Source organism: Erythrolamprus reginae, chromosome 10, assembly GCF_031021105.1.
Source record: "Erythrolamprus reginae isolate rEryReg1 chromosome 10, rEryReg1.hap1, whole genome shotgun sequence".
In the NCBI taxonomy this organism is placed as follows: domain Eukaryota; kingdom Metazoa; phylum Chordata; class Lepidosauria; order Squamata; family Dipsadidae; genus Erythrolamprus; species Erythrolamprus reginae.
This window is the reverse complement of record NC_091959.1, coordinates 49420497-49436456: the sequence shown is the minus strand read 5'-3', so window position 1 is coordinate 49436456 and position 15960 is coordinate 49420497. Positions and strand designations below refer to the sequence as shown.

Below are 15960 nucleotides of genomic sequence, written 5' to 3'. Positions count from 1 at the left end.
CCCCCCCCATTTTAAAATGGTCCAGATTGAAAAAAATACCCAATGCTTCCCCCCCCTGCTCACCTCCTGGGCCCCCAGCCCCTTCGTCCTCGGCTGCGGCCTCCTGGCTCGGCCGGGGGGGCTCTCGGGGTACCGGCTGCCACTCGCTGCCCCCCTGGCCTCAGAAGGTTTCCGGTGAAGTGGGGGGTAACTGTCCCGATTGGAAGTGGGGGCTGCAGGCTGAGCACCTGGGGTGATGGTGGAATGAGACAATGAGAAAGCTCCAGGTGCAACACCCCCCCCCTGTTTTCTGCACAGGAATCAATGGGGTTTGGAGGACAGCCAAAGGAGCCCCTCCTTCCTTGCACCCTCTTTCTCTGTCTCCCCCCCCCCATGATCTCCCCCCTAAACAATGATCAGCAAGGGAGAGAGGAAGGGAAAGGCTTTGCAAAGGATGCGGGTTTTTGATTCCGCCCAGGTTGAGCCCACGAGCTTCACTGCCGGCCTGGGATACGAAAGGGGTTTTTGGTCTCGTAATGTTCTAAGACCTTCATCATTAATCTAGTCTTGTTTCTTTTTATTTTATCCCCCGCCCCCCCTCAAGAAAATAGAAGCTGAGCTCTCCCTTTTTTCTCTCTTTCATCTTTTCTTTCTCCTCTGTCCTCCCTCTGCTCTTTCTTTCTTCTCTTTCTCCCTCTTTGTCTCTTCTCTCTCTCTCTCTCTCTCGTCTCTTTCTCTCTCCTCTGTCCCCTCTCTCTTCTTTCTCTCTCTCCTCTTTCTCTGTCTCTCCTCTTTCTTTCTCATCTTTCTCTCTTCTCTTTCTCTCCCTCTCCTGTCTCTCTTTCTCGCTCCTCGTTCTCTCTCTTGTCTCTTCTTTCTCTCTCTCCTCTTTCTATCTCTTCCCTCTTCTCTTCCTCTCTTCTTCCTCTCTTCTCTTTCTCTCCCTCTCCTGTCTCTCTTTCTCTCTCCTCTTTCTTTCTCTTGTCTCTTCTTTCTCTCTCTCCTCTTTCTACCTCTTCCCTCTTCTCTTCCTCTCTTCTTCCTCTCTTCTCTTTCTCTCCCTCTCCTGTCTCTCTTTCTCTCTCCTCTTTCTTTCTCTTGTCTCTCCTTTCTCTCACCTCTTTCTACCTCTTCCCTCTTCTCTTCCTCTCTTCTTAGTCTATTCTCTTTCTCTCCCTCTCCTTTCTCTGTCTCTTGCCTCTCCTCTTTCTCTCTCCACTTTCTCTCTCTGCTTCTTCTCTACCTCTTTTCTTTTCTCCCTCTCCTGTCTCTTCTCTTTCTCCCTCTTTCTCTCTCTTTGCTTTCTCTCTCCTGTCCTCTCTCTCTTTTCTTTCTCTCTCCTCTTTTTCTCTGTCTCTTCTCTCTCTCCTCTCTCTCTCTCTCTCTTTGTCTCTTCTCTCTCCTCTCTCCTGCACTCCCCCTCCCCACTCTGGCTGCCTGGATCAGCTGTTCTGGGGAGCCGGCTAATGAGTGTTCAGACAGCGTCAATCAGCCAGCCCTGCCTGGCGTTCCCGGTGGGCTTGGCAATTCCAGGCAATTGACAAAGTCATTCAGATTTTAATAATGGCCCAATCACTCAAAATGAGCCAGTTCCGGAGGAGCAGCTGACAACCGCAGCTTCGGGGGAGGGAATGGGGGGGGGGCAGCCAAGGCCAGGCTGGGCCACAGCAGAAGCTGCAGGATCCTTTGCGGAGGGTGGGAGGGGCGGGGGTGCGTGTGTGTGTCAGCCTGCCCCCCCCCAAAATAACCCCCAGTCCCCCCACAAAATGATAAAGCCAAAGGGGGGGGGGAAGCAACCCAGGCAGGGAAGGGGGGTGAGTGTCTTACCGTAGGAGCCTTGTTGGGCAGAAGCAGCAGCTGTGGCTTGGTCTTGGGGAGGGGGGAAAAAAGGAGATTTCAGGTCAGCCAAGCAGAAAAACGGACGGATAATGACCGGTGGTTTCGCCCCCTTTTATTTGTCCATTGATCAACTGCTTCTGCAAAGGCGACTCTGCAGGCACCGAAAAGAGGCCACAGGACCCAGGCTGCCCTTTTGCAATAACAATATTATGGGATGGAGGACGTTTGCCTCCAGAGGGATCTCAGGCACCTGGGCGCAACCCCTTCCCCACCCCAACTCCCCCCCACCCCTTAATTTCTTTGCTCAGAGTTGCAGGGCCTGGTCCATTTGCCAGCCACCTGATGGGGACACTCAACCTGGATCCGAATGGAGGAAATATTCTCATGGAATGTTTCATTTGCACAACAGCAGGTGAAATTGATGGTCAATCAGTGTTGCTTCCTAAGTGGACAGTTTGATTTCACAGGAGTTTGATTGACTTGGAGTCATATTGTATTGTTTAAGGGTTCCCTTTAATTTTTTTGATCAGTATCTTTTCTCCTGGTATTTGTGTCTGGACAGTCCACTACTATTTCTACTCACACCATATGCTGAATTAAAGCTCTTTTGTGGATATGTTTTTCCCTAAACAATATCAGAAGGTTTAGAAACATAGAAGACTGACGGCAGAAAAAGACCTCCTGGTCCATCTAGTCTGCCCTTATACTATTTCCTGTATTTTATCTTAGGATGGATCTGATGTTTATCCCAGGCATGTTTAAATTCAGTCACTGTGGATTTATCTACCACATCTGCTGGAAGTTTGTTCCAAGGATCTACGACTCTTTCAGTAAAATAATATTTTCTCATGTTGCCTTTGATCTTTCCCCCAACTAACTTCAGATTTAGTTCCTAACACCAGGGGAAATTTGTCTTTTCCCCCAGGGTCCTCGGTGACCCCTGTGAAACGGTCCTTCGGCCCCAAAGGGGTCCCGACCCCCAGGTGGAGAACCACTGCAATACAGTCTCCTGCCCCGAGCAGGGGGGTCAGACTAGAAGCCCTCCAGGGTCCCTTCTGAGATGAGGCTGGGCCCGCATTCCTGCAGCCCCAAATCCAAAGCCCGAGGGCCAAACCTGTGGGGCTCACCAGAGGTCTGCTGGCGGGCATAGGGCGCTCCTGGATCCTGAATGGGGGCAGCAGGTCTGCTGGCAGGCGGCTGGGGCTTCTTAGCGATGGGCATGGGCTGCGGGAGCGTCTGCTTGGGCAAACCCTTGAAGAACCAGGCGCCGGAGCGTTTCCATACCTGGGCAGCAGAGGGCGAAAGAGAGAGAGGGAGGGAGGGAAGGAAGGGGAATCTAACAGCAATTTGCTAAGTTTTCCTTCTTATATCTTTTATGTGCACAGAGAGCTTGCGCACCAAAGACAAATTCCTTGTGTGTCCAGTCACACTTGGCCAAATAAGAATTCTATTCTGTTCTGTTTTGTTCTATTCTATTCTATTCTTCATTCCATTCCATATTCTATTCTATTCGGTTCTCAGAGCTGAAGACTCTGCAGGGCTCCTCCTATGAACCCCGAAGGAGGAGGAGTCCCCCCCCCCAGTCTCCCTCTTCCGGACCCCCAGGGCTTAAGGGGGGCCTTCAGCTTGACAACCCCCCCCCGCTGCAGGACAGAACCTGCAGGGGGCAGTCCGAAGGGGGCAGACCCTGCCAGACCCACCTCTCTCTGCTCGGTGCAGATCTTACACAGCCAGACCGAGTGGGGCCGGTTGTTGGTGGTCTGGACGCCGCATTTGGTGCAAACGTTCTGCGAGGGAGAGAAACACGCAAGGATGTGGCGCCTGTCCTGGGAGGCATCGGAGGAGGCCCCGGGTCCAAAGTGGACAGTGGCCGGAGCCTTGTTTGGCAGCCAAGACACCGCCGGCCTGGCTTTGGGCAGAGACCTGCCTCCGAGTCCAGCTCACTTAACTCACAGACTTAATTAAGATTAATTTTTAAAAAGTAAGTTTTCACAAGGCAGGGGAAAGGAAGAAAGCAAGGCATTTTGCAAATGAGAGAGAGAGAAGAAATGAAAGAAGAGAGAAAAGAGAAAGAGAGAGAAGACTGTGTATGTGTGAGAGAGAAAGAGAGAGAAAAGAAAGAGACCGAAAGAGAAAGAGAGAGAAAAAGAGAGTAAGGGAAGAGAAAGGGAAAGAGAGAAAAGAGAGAAATAAAAGAGAGATAGAAAGAGAAAGAAAAACCGAGTAAGAGAAGAGAGAGAAAGAGAGAAGAGAAAGAGAAGAGAGAGTAAGAGAGAAGAGAGAAGAGAGAGAATGATAAAGAAAAGAAAGAGAAAGAAAAGAGAGAGAGGAGAAAGAGAAAAAGAGAGTAAGGGAAAGAGAGAGAGAGAAGAGAGAGAAAGAGAAAGAGTGTAAGAGAGAAAAGAGAGAAAAGAGAGAAACAAAAGAAAGAGAAGAGAGAGAAAGAGAGAGAGAAAGAGAAAAAGAGAGTATGAGAGTAAGAAAGAAAGAGAGAGAAAGAGAGGAGAAAGAAAGAGAAAGAGAGTAAGAGAGAGAAAGAAAAGAGAGAGGAGAGAGAAAGAGAGAAAAATGAGAGAAAGAGAAGCTACATGGAAGCGGAAGGCAGAAAGAAGCCCCCTCGTGCAGGGGGGAGCAACAAAACCTGCAGATCGTGCCCCCCCCTCACCTTTTTGCAGTCTTCACACACCACACAAGCCGAGCCCCCGTGGCCCAGCTGTTCTCCGCACAAAATGCAGCGGTCCACTCCGTCACCCGCGATGTTACGTCGCATGTCTTCCAGGCGGCTCATCAGGCGCCTAAAGCAAGGGACACATGTGAGATCTAGAGAACAACTGTTGTGGTTGTTGTTGTTGTTATTAATCTTATTAGTTATGTCCACATCCTGGACACAAACTGTTTCAACTCCTACCTTCAAAACGTGGCTACAGAGCCCTGCACACCAAGACAACTAGACACAAGAACGGTTTTTCCCCCCAAACGCCCTCACTCTGCTAAACAAATAATTCCCTCCACACTCTCAAACTCTTTACTAAGGCGGCACTTCTATTACTACTAGTTTTTTTCTCATCATTCTTATCACCCTTTTCCTCCCACTTAGGACTGTAATTTTTTGCTTGCATCCTTGAGATTTTTATTAATATTGTTTCTTCATTGCTTATTTGACCCCTATGACAATTATTGTTGTATCTTAAAATTCTTGACGAACGTATCTTTTATTTTATGTCCACTGAGAGAAGATGCACCAAGACAAATTCCTTGTGTGTCCAATCACGTGAATAGAATCAGAATAAAATTCTGATTCTATTCTATTCTATTCCATTCTATTCTATTTTACTCTACCCTACTCTGTTCTATATTGTATTGTATTGTATTCTATTCTATTCTACTCTTTTTATTATTGGGTCATTCTTTGTCAAGTGGATCAGGTGTCAATTTGACTGATTTTTGGAGAGGGGCAGCATAGAAATCCAATTAATAATAATAATAATAATAATAATAATAATAATAATAATAACAACTTATTAGATTTGTATGCCGCCCCTCTCCGAAGACTCAGACTTCCCCCGGACCAATGAATGTTGTGAGTGTGATTGGTTGAATGAATGCAAATGGATGTTTTAACTTAGAATTTTTAAAGAATCTTTTTAGTATATTAATTGGGTAAATTGCATTGTTAGATTTTTTTTGGTATATGCTGTGAGCCGCCCCGAGTCCTCGGAGAGACCGGCATACAAATCCAATGAATAAATAATAAATAATAAATAAATGAAAGCAAGCCAGCCCCCCTCCTGCTTAAAGCAGCCCCTCTTCCCCGACGGCCCAAAGCCCCATCGTCCCCGTCTGTTGTTTGGGCTGGCAGGGAAAGTGAGGGCTCCCGACGTGTCTGTTGGCTGCCAGGCGGTTTCCCAGACGGCTCGTCTGCTTTGACTGATGGCGGCGAGATCTCCCTATTTCTCCTGCCATCTCTGGCAAGCGGCAAGGTTCCTCCGCGGAGGGAGGGAGAGTGTGCACGCTCCGGTTTGGTACCCAACCGCCACACGGCCGTCTCCCTTAACGTCCCACCCGTTAACGACGGCTTTCATTTCAACCGCAATAACTTTACCAGAGCTGCCAAACTAAATGCAAACTAAATGCAAGGGGCTCTAATCTGGATGGCAGGCAATGCGACTTCTGCAACGGTGGAGTAAAACACATCGCCTGATCCTGCGCTTCATTTTTCTTACATGTTTCTTAAGGAGATGTGCATAAGCGCACTGGAGTCCCTGCCCCACGGTCCCCCATTAGGGCGGCACAGGGGTTAGAGGGCAGAATCTGCAGGCTACACCAACTAACTGCTAGCTGTAGTTCAGCAGTTCAAATCTCAACACCGGCTCAAAGTTGACTCAGCCTTCCCTCCTTCCGAAGGGGGTCAAAAGAGGACCCAGAGTGTTGGGGGCAAGAGGCTGATTCTGTAAACTGCTTAGAGAGGGCTGTGAAGAACTGCAGTATATACATCTAAGTACTATTGCTATTCCTTCCTTCCTCCCTTCCTTCCATCCATCCATCCTTCCTTCCTCCCTTTCTTCCTCCCTCCCTCCCTCCCTTCCTTCCTCCCTTCCTTCCATCTATCCTTCTTCCTTCCCTTCCTTCCTCCCTCCCTTCCTCCCTCCCTTCCTCTCCCCCTCCCTCCCTTCCTTCCTTCCATCCTTCCTCCCTCCCTTCCTTCCTCCCTCCCTTCCATCTATCCTTCTTCCTTCCCTTCCTTCCTCCCTCCCTCCCTTCCTCCCTCCCTTCCTCCCTCCCTCCCTTCCTCTCCCCCTCCCTCCCTCCCTTCCTTCCTTCCATCCTTCCGAGGTGGGTCAAATGAGGACCCAGATTGTTGGGGGCAAGAGGCTGACTCTGTAAACTGCTTAGAGAGGGCTGTGAAAGCACTACAAAGTGGGATATAAGTCTAAATGCTATTGCTATTCCTTTGTTCCTTTCTTTCTTTCTTTCTTCCTTCTTTCTTTCTTTCTTTTCTTCCTTCCTTCCAGTTGGCTCAGCTTTCCCTCCTTCCAAGGGGGGGGGGGTCAAATGAAAACCCAGATTGTTGGGGGCCAGAGGCTGACTCTGTAAACTGCTTAGAGGGGGTTCTAAAAGTACTAGGAAGTGGTAGATGTCTAAAGGCTAAATGCTATGGCTATTTGTATGTACTCAATTTATGTGTTTTGCTTCCTTATATCCATTTTGTTTATATCCATTTTTGTGCCATTTTTTTCAAGTGTCCTGTCTCCTTGCACTTGTCGACAAATAAAATAAAACAAAGTAAAACTTCCAAAGACCTCTGGTTCCTTGTCCAGCCTGGGTGATCGTCCTAAGGCAAGAAGACTTCGGTGCCTAATTCGGAAGCCCAATCTACCTGCGAGGCCACAAGGCTCTGATCTAAATGATGCTGGGAAAGTGGTGGGAAATGTTGCCTCCCCCCCCCTGGGGACTTTCCTTCCTCTCTGGAAAACTGGATGCTTCCTCCCTTCGCATTTTGCATACATATTGCAGCTGCTGTCAGCTGCTCCCTTCTTGCCATCAACCCCTGGAAGGAATTGCTGCACTGCAGCACCGGGTAGGGAAGCAACCAACTCGCAGGGCTGGTAAAGGGAAGAGCAGCAGGGAAATTATTATTATTATTATTATTAATAATAATTTATTTATGTATTAGATTTGTATACCGCCCTTCTCCGAAGACTCGGGGCGGCTCACAACAATAATAAAAACAATATTCCAGCGAAAACAAATCTAATATTAAAAAGCACATAAAAACCCTATCATATTTAAAAAGCAAAGAACACATACATACCCAAACATAAATATAAAAAAGCCTGGGGAAAAGGTGTCTCAACTCCCCCATGCCTGGCGGTATAGGTGGGTCTTGAGTAATTTGCAAAAGACAAGGAGGGTGGGGGCAGTTCTACTCTCTGGGGGGAGTTGATTCCAGAGGGCCGGGGCCGCCACAGAGAAGGCTCTTCCCCTGGGGCCAGCCAAACAACATTGTTTATAATGATGATGATGATGATAATAATAATAATAATAATAATAATAATAATAATAATAATAATATCATCATCATCATCAAGGCCAGGATTGAAAAAGCACCTGATGACCCAAAATGCAGACTTTGAAAGGAAGCTGATGAAACAATTGATCACATCCACAGAGGCTGCAAGAAAACCGCACAAGACAAACTACAAACAGAGGCACAACTACGGGGCCAGGATGCCCCATTGGAACCTGTGCCACAACTATTATTGACCAGTGGTAAAGAACTGGTGGGGTCATAAATCTGGGGAAATAGTTGAAAACAAGCATGCCAAAATACTTTGGGACTTTCGAATCCAAACAGACAAGGTTTGGAACACAATACACCAGACCTCATGATTGTGGGGGGGGAAAGTGTGGATCGTTGATGTCACCATACCAGGGGACAGTCGAATTGATAAGAAACAACAAGAAAAATGGAGCCGATATCAGGATCTTAAAATCGAACTACCAGCATTGGGTGCTGTGCCAAAAGACCTCAGCCGGCATTTGAAAACAATAAACATGGGCAAAATCACGGCCTGTCAGTTGCAAAAGGCCACCGTGCTTGGATCTGCATGCGTCATACGAACATACATCACACGGCCCTAGACGCTTGGGAAGTGTTCGACTTGTGATACTGTCCTACGAAATCCAGCATATAAGTTTTGTTTGCTGTGTATTACTGTTTTTTGTGAATAAAGTAGTAGTAGTAGTAGTAGTAATAATAATAATAATAATAATAAACAAGAATGATTAATAACAAGAACTACTACTACTACTACCACTACTACTAATACTACTACTACTACCACTACTACTAATACTACTAATACTAATAATAATACTAATACTACTACTACTACTAATAATAACACACCAGACATTGTGATCGTAGAGAAAAAGAAAGTATGGATCATCGACATCGCAATCCCAGGAGACAGCAGAATTGAGGAGAAGCAGCTAGAGAAATTAGTGAAATACGAAGATCTGAAAATCGAGCTGCAACGACTCTGGCATAAGCCAGTGAAAGTGGTCCCAGTGGTCCTTGGCAAGCTGGGCGCAGTGCCAAAGGACCTCAGTGGACATTTGAAAACCATCGGAATTGACAAAATCTCCATCTGTCAATTGCAAAAGGCCGCTTGACTGGGATCGGCACACATAATTCGCCGCTACATCACACAGTCCTAGGGGCTTGGGAAGCGCCCGACTGGTGATGAAATACGAAATCCAGCATAGTGATCTCGTTTTCTGTGTTGCACTGACATAACAATAATAATAATAATAATAATAATAATAATAATAATAATAATAATAATGCAGCTAAACCTGGGAATGAAATTGCTCTCTCCGCTCTTATGTATGTATGTATGTATGTATGTATGTATGTATGTATGTATGTATGTATGTAGTAAAATTTATATGCCTCCCAATTCCAATGGACTCTGGGTGGCTCACAATAGTAATTTTATAGTGGCTCCACTTATCCACGGCAGGGAAAGAACCAGGAACTATCTTCCTCTTCCTCTCCCTCCCTATCCAGTTGGGACTATTTTATTTGAGGAGGGGGCTCCTGGCCTGGGTGTGTGTGTTTGTTGGAGACCGAAGAGCCCCCCCTTCCTTCCTTCCTTCCTTCCTTCCTTCCTTCCTTCCTTCCTTCCTTCCTCACCGGATCCTGTCCTGCTCCATCTCCTCCATCTTCTCAGCTCTCGCGATGACGCTGTTGATGATCTCTTTCTCTTCATCGGTCAGTTCTTCGCCCTTCCGCCCACGTTCTGGCTGCTTTCCATGGGCCAAGTGACCCTCAGGAGCTCTGGGGGGGGGAGAGGGGAAGAAAAGCACACATCAACCCGTGAAGGAGGACCCTATGCCAAGTCTTGAAGGGTCAGGCCAAGGGGCCACCACCAAGAGAGCCTTCCCATCGAGATTCACCTATTTAGCTACTTATCTAATTTCATGTGCCTCTCAACCACCTTTGGAGGCTCACTGCCAGGTGAGTCGTTACATGATCAAGCCATGGGATAAAATTTCACGGTCGGTACTTGAAACCTGAACATTAGTAATTCAAGCCCTCGGTGTAAAAGTTAAAAGAAACCGTTGTTTAATCAAAAGCGAACCCACAAAAGACCCACATTACCTTTGTGGTTCAACACCAAAGTAACTGTGCAAAGGAAAGAGTTTCTTTCCTAACAATAAAACACACCGGCAGTTCTTCTCTTTCTCTCGTTCCTTTCTCAATCCCCCTTTTCTTTTTTCTTTCCCCAAACTTCCCCTTTCAACTATATCTTTCCTATCTTCCCGCTTTCTTCCTTCTCTCTTTGCTTCTATTTCTGTCATAATGCAACGTATATGACTGATGTGTCATGTATTATATTTATATTTATCTCTGCTGCACAAATCCCAGTGACCGGTTAGGTCCCACAGAGTGGGCCTTCTCCGGGTCCCGTCGACTAAACAATGTCGTCTGGCGGGACCCAGGGGAAGAGCCTTCTCTGTGGTGGCTCCGACCCTCTGGAACCAGCTCCCCCCAGATATCAGAGTTGCCCCCACCCTCCTTGCCTTTCGTAAACTCCTTAAAACCCACCTCTGCCATCAGGCATGGGGGAACTGAAACATCTCCCCCTTGCCCATGTAGTTTTGGTCTATGATTGATTGTGTGCTTGTTTTTTATATATATTGGGGTTGTTTTATGGACTTTTTAACCTAAAACTGCAATTTAGATGGCTAAATATTAGATTTGTTACTATGTACTGTTTTTGCCATTGTTGTGAGCTGCCCCGAGTCTGCGGAGGGGGCAGCATATAAATCCAATAAATCTAATCTAATCTAAAGTATACATTTAATAAAGATTTTTTTTTTAAAAAACCCTAAACTTAAATACAGTAATTGCAGGCGGGAGGGATTTTTGCTGAGACAGAAGGGGAACCGAAAAAAGGCAACTATTGAAACAAACCTAAGACCTTTTCCCAAAGTCCAGACATATAGAGGTGACTATTCCAACACTGAATCCATCGGGGGTTTTCGGTGCCGGAAGGCAGCTGACCAGCCCACAGAGAACTGCTCTGCAGAAGAGGTCTCCCCATTGATGGACCGGCCTGGCCAAGGCCTTTCCTACCAGCTGTGGCTCCCAGGAGTGGCACATGGGCTTCATTGCAAGGGTTTGGGCCTTGAGCCCCCATGGGACGTGATCTTCTGGGCCAGGGGTTGCTCAAAAGATCCAACCACCGGTATCGCCCATCCATCCCAGAAAGAGGAAAAAGCTGGCTTGGGGTTTGCCGAGGAAGAGCAAGGTTGCGCCTCTGAAGCCAGCTCCGTTAATCATCTGTTTGCCCTCTTCAGATAATAAGCCAGCGTTTTTTTGGCTCGCGGTGTTGTATGAATCAGCCGGCTTTCGTTTCCTGACACGGACAGGCTATAGTTTGCAAAATAATAAAAGGGATTGGCGTGCGTGTGGCCGGCCTCTCCGAAGGGATGCGGAAAACAAGCTCGCTGCAATGGAAGCGAATCGAGAAAATGTATTTTTTAAATGTATATGTTTGAAATAAAATTCCTTTTTATAAAAATTTTTTTAAAAATGAAGTGAATCAGGACGAGACTTAAGGGAAACACACCGTTCTCCCCCAAAACAAGACCTCCCCTGATAATTATAATAAGCCCAATTAGGCTTTGGAGTGCATGGCAATAAGGGCAAGCGCTTGTTTTGGGGTTCAAAAAAAATATAAGGCAGGGTCTTATTTTGGGGGAAACACGGTAGATAGATGGATAAATTGATGGATAGAAGGATAGATAGATAGATGGAAGATAGATGAAAATAGGTAAGTAGGTGGATGGATGGATGAAAGGTTGATAGAAGACAGATAGGTATAGATAGATGATAGACAGACAGACAGACAGACAGATAGATAGATAGGCAGGCAGGCAGGTAGGCAGATAGATATGATAGATAGATAGACAGACAAACAGACAGATAGATATAGATGATAGATAGATAGATAGATAGATAGATAGATAGATAGATAGATAGATAGATAGAGATAGATAGATAGATAGATAGAGATAGATAGAAAGATAGATAGATAGATAGATAGATAGATAGATAGATAGATAGATAGATAGAGTAGGTAGAGTAGGAAGGAAGGAAGGAAGGAAGGAAGGAAGGAAGGAAGGAAGGAAGGAAGGAGATAGATGGACAAGTGGATGTAGACAGACAGACAGAAGATACCCTGTTTCCCCCAAAATAAGACCTGCCCTGATAATAAGCCTAACGGGGCTTTTAAGTGCAGGGCAATAAGGCCAAGCGCTTATTTCAGGGTTCAACAAAATATAAGACAGGGTCTTATTTTCGGGAAAACATGGTGTGTGTATACACACAGACAGACAGACACACACACACACACACAATGAAAGGGACCTGACGGGCAATCGCTCCCTTTTTGAAAATGTCAGAAATTTTACAGAGTGCCGGAAGTATTGGGGACGCTTGGCCAAGGAACAGCAGCCCTAAAACCAATTGAACAGATGTTTCTGTGGGCCAAAGTCCACCCACAAGGAACGTCCAGATACCCGCAGAGCCCTGGCCTGAGCAGCCAAATCCCTCTGGCCTGTGCTCCCCCCACCCCTCACATCCACCAAGTGTCCTGGGAGCAATTTAAACACCTAATGAATTCCTCCCCCCATGCACCAGTACATCCCCTCCTTCCTTCCTTCTCCGCAGGCCATTAGCATCTCGGTGGTTGATAAGGAGCGGAGGGGTTCTTGTGCGGAGCAAGGGATGCATACATTATTTAAATTCCTGGGATTGAATTCAGGCACTCAGTCGGGGGAGCGAGGCAAGACAGGGCCGGCGCTTCGGGGTGGAAATTAACAGGCTGAATTCAATTACATGGGGGCAAAGCCGGTCAGCGAGACTGCAGAGGTCCAAGGAGGGGATTCTGATTAATGCGCAGACAAGCCTGGGGGGCAGAGACGGCCTTGGGGCGCAGCAGGCACCCCCCAGAATGGGGCGCAGGCTCCCATCTCCCGACTGGGGAGGAGGAAGGGGAGAGCATCTCAGGTCCCTGGCTGGCAGCCCTGGGATGGAAGGGGTCCCTGAGGTCATCAGGTCCAGCCTTCCGCTTGGTGTGGGAGCATGGCTACAGCATCGAAAGCAGGGTGGGGCATTGCAGCAACTTTAGGACTTGTGGACTTCAACTCCCAGAATTCCCGAGTCCAGAAGCCGTTACGTTGCTAGAGCGGCCCAACCTTGAAAAAAAGAGGCCTCTCTACCCCTTTCTTAGAAACGTAGAAACCTAGAAGATTGACAGCATAAAAAGACCTCCTGGTCCATCTAGTCTGCCCTTATACTTTTTCCTGTATTTTATCTTAGGGTGGATCTATGTTTATCCCAGGTATGTTTAAATTCAGTTCCTGTGGGTTGACCAACCACGTCTGCTGGAAGTTTGTTCCAAGCATCTACTGTACTACTCTTTCAGTCAAATAATATTTTCTCATGTTGCTTCTGATCTTTCCCCCAAATGGCCTCAGATTGTGTCCCCTTGTTCTTGTGTTCACTTTCCTATTAAAAACACTTCCCTCCTGGACCTTATTTAACACTTTAAACTATTTAAATGATCTTTCGATCATGTCCCCCTTTTTCCTTCTGTCCTCCAGACTATACAGATGGAGTCCATGAAGTCTTTCCTGATCAGTTTTAGGCTTAAGACCTCCCACCGTTTTTGTAGCCTATTTTCTTGGAGGACATCCCATGTAGAAGACCCCCCACCCCAGTTCTCTGGTACCAGGGCTCCCAATTCCTTCTCGTGGCCCACAACCCCTATGCTCTGCTCTTCCAACCCTGGTGTGAGCCCATCCTATGAAGGCACCCGTGGAGGTTGATTATAGGACACCAGGGTTAGCCAAGCCAAGGTTTAGGGTGGCAGAGGCATCCTGCTGACAAGGAAGTTCTGAGGATGGACCTTGGTTCTCACCTGCTCTGAAGAGACATCTGCCGGTCACTCTGATAGCCCCACTGACCGGGGTTGCTGCTGACTGCCGCGTCGGTCATGGTTTAAGTCAGGAGAGTCTGAAAGACAAAAGATTTGTCAACTTGAAGTGAGAGGAGGAGGAAGAGGAGGAGGAGGAGGAAGAGAAGGTGGAGAAGGAGGAAGAAGAGGAGGAAGAAGAAGAGAAGAAAGGAGGAAGAGGAGGAGGGAGAAGGAAGAGGAAGAGAAAGAGGAAGAAGAGGAAGAGGAAGAAGAAGAAGAGGAAGAGGGGAAGGAGAAGGAAGAGGAGGAAGAGAAGGAGGGGGAAGAGAAGGGGGAGGAGGAAGAGGAGGAGGAAGAGGAGGAGGAAGAAGAGAAGAAGTGGAGAAAGAGGAGAAGGAAGAGGTGAAGGAGGAGGAAGAAGAGGAGGAAGAAGAAGAGGCGGAAGGAGGAGGAGGAGTTAGCAAGTCCAGGAAGGGAGCATCTAGAGCGCTCCACTTTGGGGGCCATTTCCAGCTGCCACCCCCTTCTCTGGATTCCCAGGAGGGAGGGGCTGCTTCCCAGAGGCCAAAGAGGCAGCAGCAAAGCCTGGAGAATTGGGTGGGCAGGAAAGGGTTAAGCATTCCCAGAGCATCAACCATAGCTCAAGTCTGGCAAGATTCTGTCTACAGGTGAAGAACAACAAAGAAATTACTCAGAGGTCCCCCCACACGTCCTTCTTGGGGCTGTGGAAACATCCCTGGGGCCCCCAAGAACCCTCTGGGAACATCCCCACAGTTGTCCAGTTCTTTGGCCCAACTCTGCCTGCATGAAGGCATCTGGCCATCATAGCAAGGAGAAAAAAGTTTCCTGGTAGAGTACTCTTGCAAATGGATTCTTGTTGCGTGCCAACTCCCTTCCAACTGGGAAGCCAGCCAGCGGCACAGCACTTTAGCAATCAAACTGGGGGAGCTGGGAGAGGGAGTGGGTGGGCGCTGGCCAGAAGAGATGGCCTCCTTCTGCTCCCTTCCACCATCCATCATTCCTCCGTCCTGGTGCCTCAGCAGAACTCTCGACAGTCTGTTTGCAATCGGCCAACTGTTAATTTTCTAAATGGTTTGGAATGTCTCTTTCTTCAATGTCATTCCTACTTTGGCCCAGATTTCATTGAAAGCCCTCTTCGGCCCTGGCCAAAATCACAAAACAGGAGTTTCTCCCTCTGCAGGACTTTTACCCCTGGTTGGTCCTAACAAACATAGAAACCTAGAAGATTGACGGCAGAAAAAGACCTCCTGCTCCATCTCGTCTGCCCTTATATTATTTCCTGTATTTTATCTCAGGATGGATCTTGGTTTATCCCAGGCAGGTTTCAATTCAGTGACTGTGGATTCTTCCTTCCTTCCTTCCTTCCTTCCTTCCTTCCTTCCTTCCCTTCCTTCCTTCTTTCCTTCCTCATTCATAGAAACATAGAAGATTGATGGCAGAAAAAGACCTCCTGCTCCATCTAGTCTGCCCTTATACTATTCCCTGTATATTTTATCTTAGGATGGATCTTTGTTTATCCCAGGCAGGTTTCATTTCACTTACTGTGGATTCCTCCTTCCTTCCTTCCTTCCTTCCTCTCTTTCTTCCTCATTCATAGAAACATGGAAGATTGACGGCAGAAAAAGACCTCCTGGTCCATCTACTCTGCCCTTCTACTATTCCCTGTATTTTATCTTAGGATAAAATTCACTTTCAATTCAGTGACTGTGGATTGACCAACCACGTCTGCTGGGAGTTTGTCCCAAGCATCTACTCCTCTTTCAGTCAAATCATATTTTATCCCACGGCTTCTGATCTTTCCCCCAACTGAGCTCAGATTGTGCCCCCTTGTTCTTGGGTCCACTTTCATCCCTGTTTCAATTGATACCGGAAGAGCCGTTGCAGGGGTCTCTAGGAAGCTGTCCCAAAGGGGTGGGTGGGAAGGGATCCAGGATCAACTTGGAGGTCACCCAAAGGGCCCTGGGGCCTCCCTCCAAGCTGACCTGAGAGCCAGGCCAAGGGGCATCAGAGGCTCTGGAGGGGGAGGCAGCCCCAGGGAGAGCCCCCCACAGCCGGCTGTGTAATGCAGCTCTCTTCCCCCCTGTCGAAGGGGCAGAGGAGGTGGCCACGAAGGAAGGAGTCAGGGGTT

At 47.6% G+C, this 15960-nt stretch overlaps 1 protein-coding gene across 1 annotated transcript in view; it reads right to left on the bottom strand.

Annotated features, from left to right (window-relative positions):
• The window catches only part of RPH3A (rabphilin 3A), a 14174-nt gene extending 283 nt beyond the window's left edge, over nucleotides 1-13891 (bottom strand). The window contains exons 1-7 of the mRNA XM_070762016.1: nucleotides 13815-13891; nucleotides 9518-9661; nucleotides 4484-4613; nucleotides 3519-3605; nucleotides 2946-3102; nucleotides 1807-1848; nucleotides 64-227 (exon numbers count right to left, since the gene is read on the bottom strand). Coding sequence (XP_070618117.1) covers nucleotides 64-227; nucleotides 1807-1848; nucleotides 2946-3102; nucleotides 3519-3605; nucleotides 4484-4613; nucleotides 9518-9661; nucleotides 13815-13891 — 801 coding nt within the window. The remainder of the gene's footprint in view (nucleotides 1-63; nucleotides 228-1806; nucleotides 1849-2945; nucleotides 3103-3518; nucleotides 3606-4483; nucleotides 4614-9517; nucleotides 9662-13814) is intronic.
• Between the last annotated feature and the right edge of the window lie 2069 nt (nucleotides 13892-15960).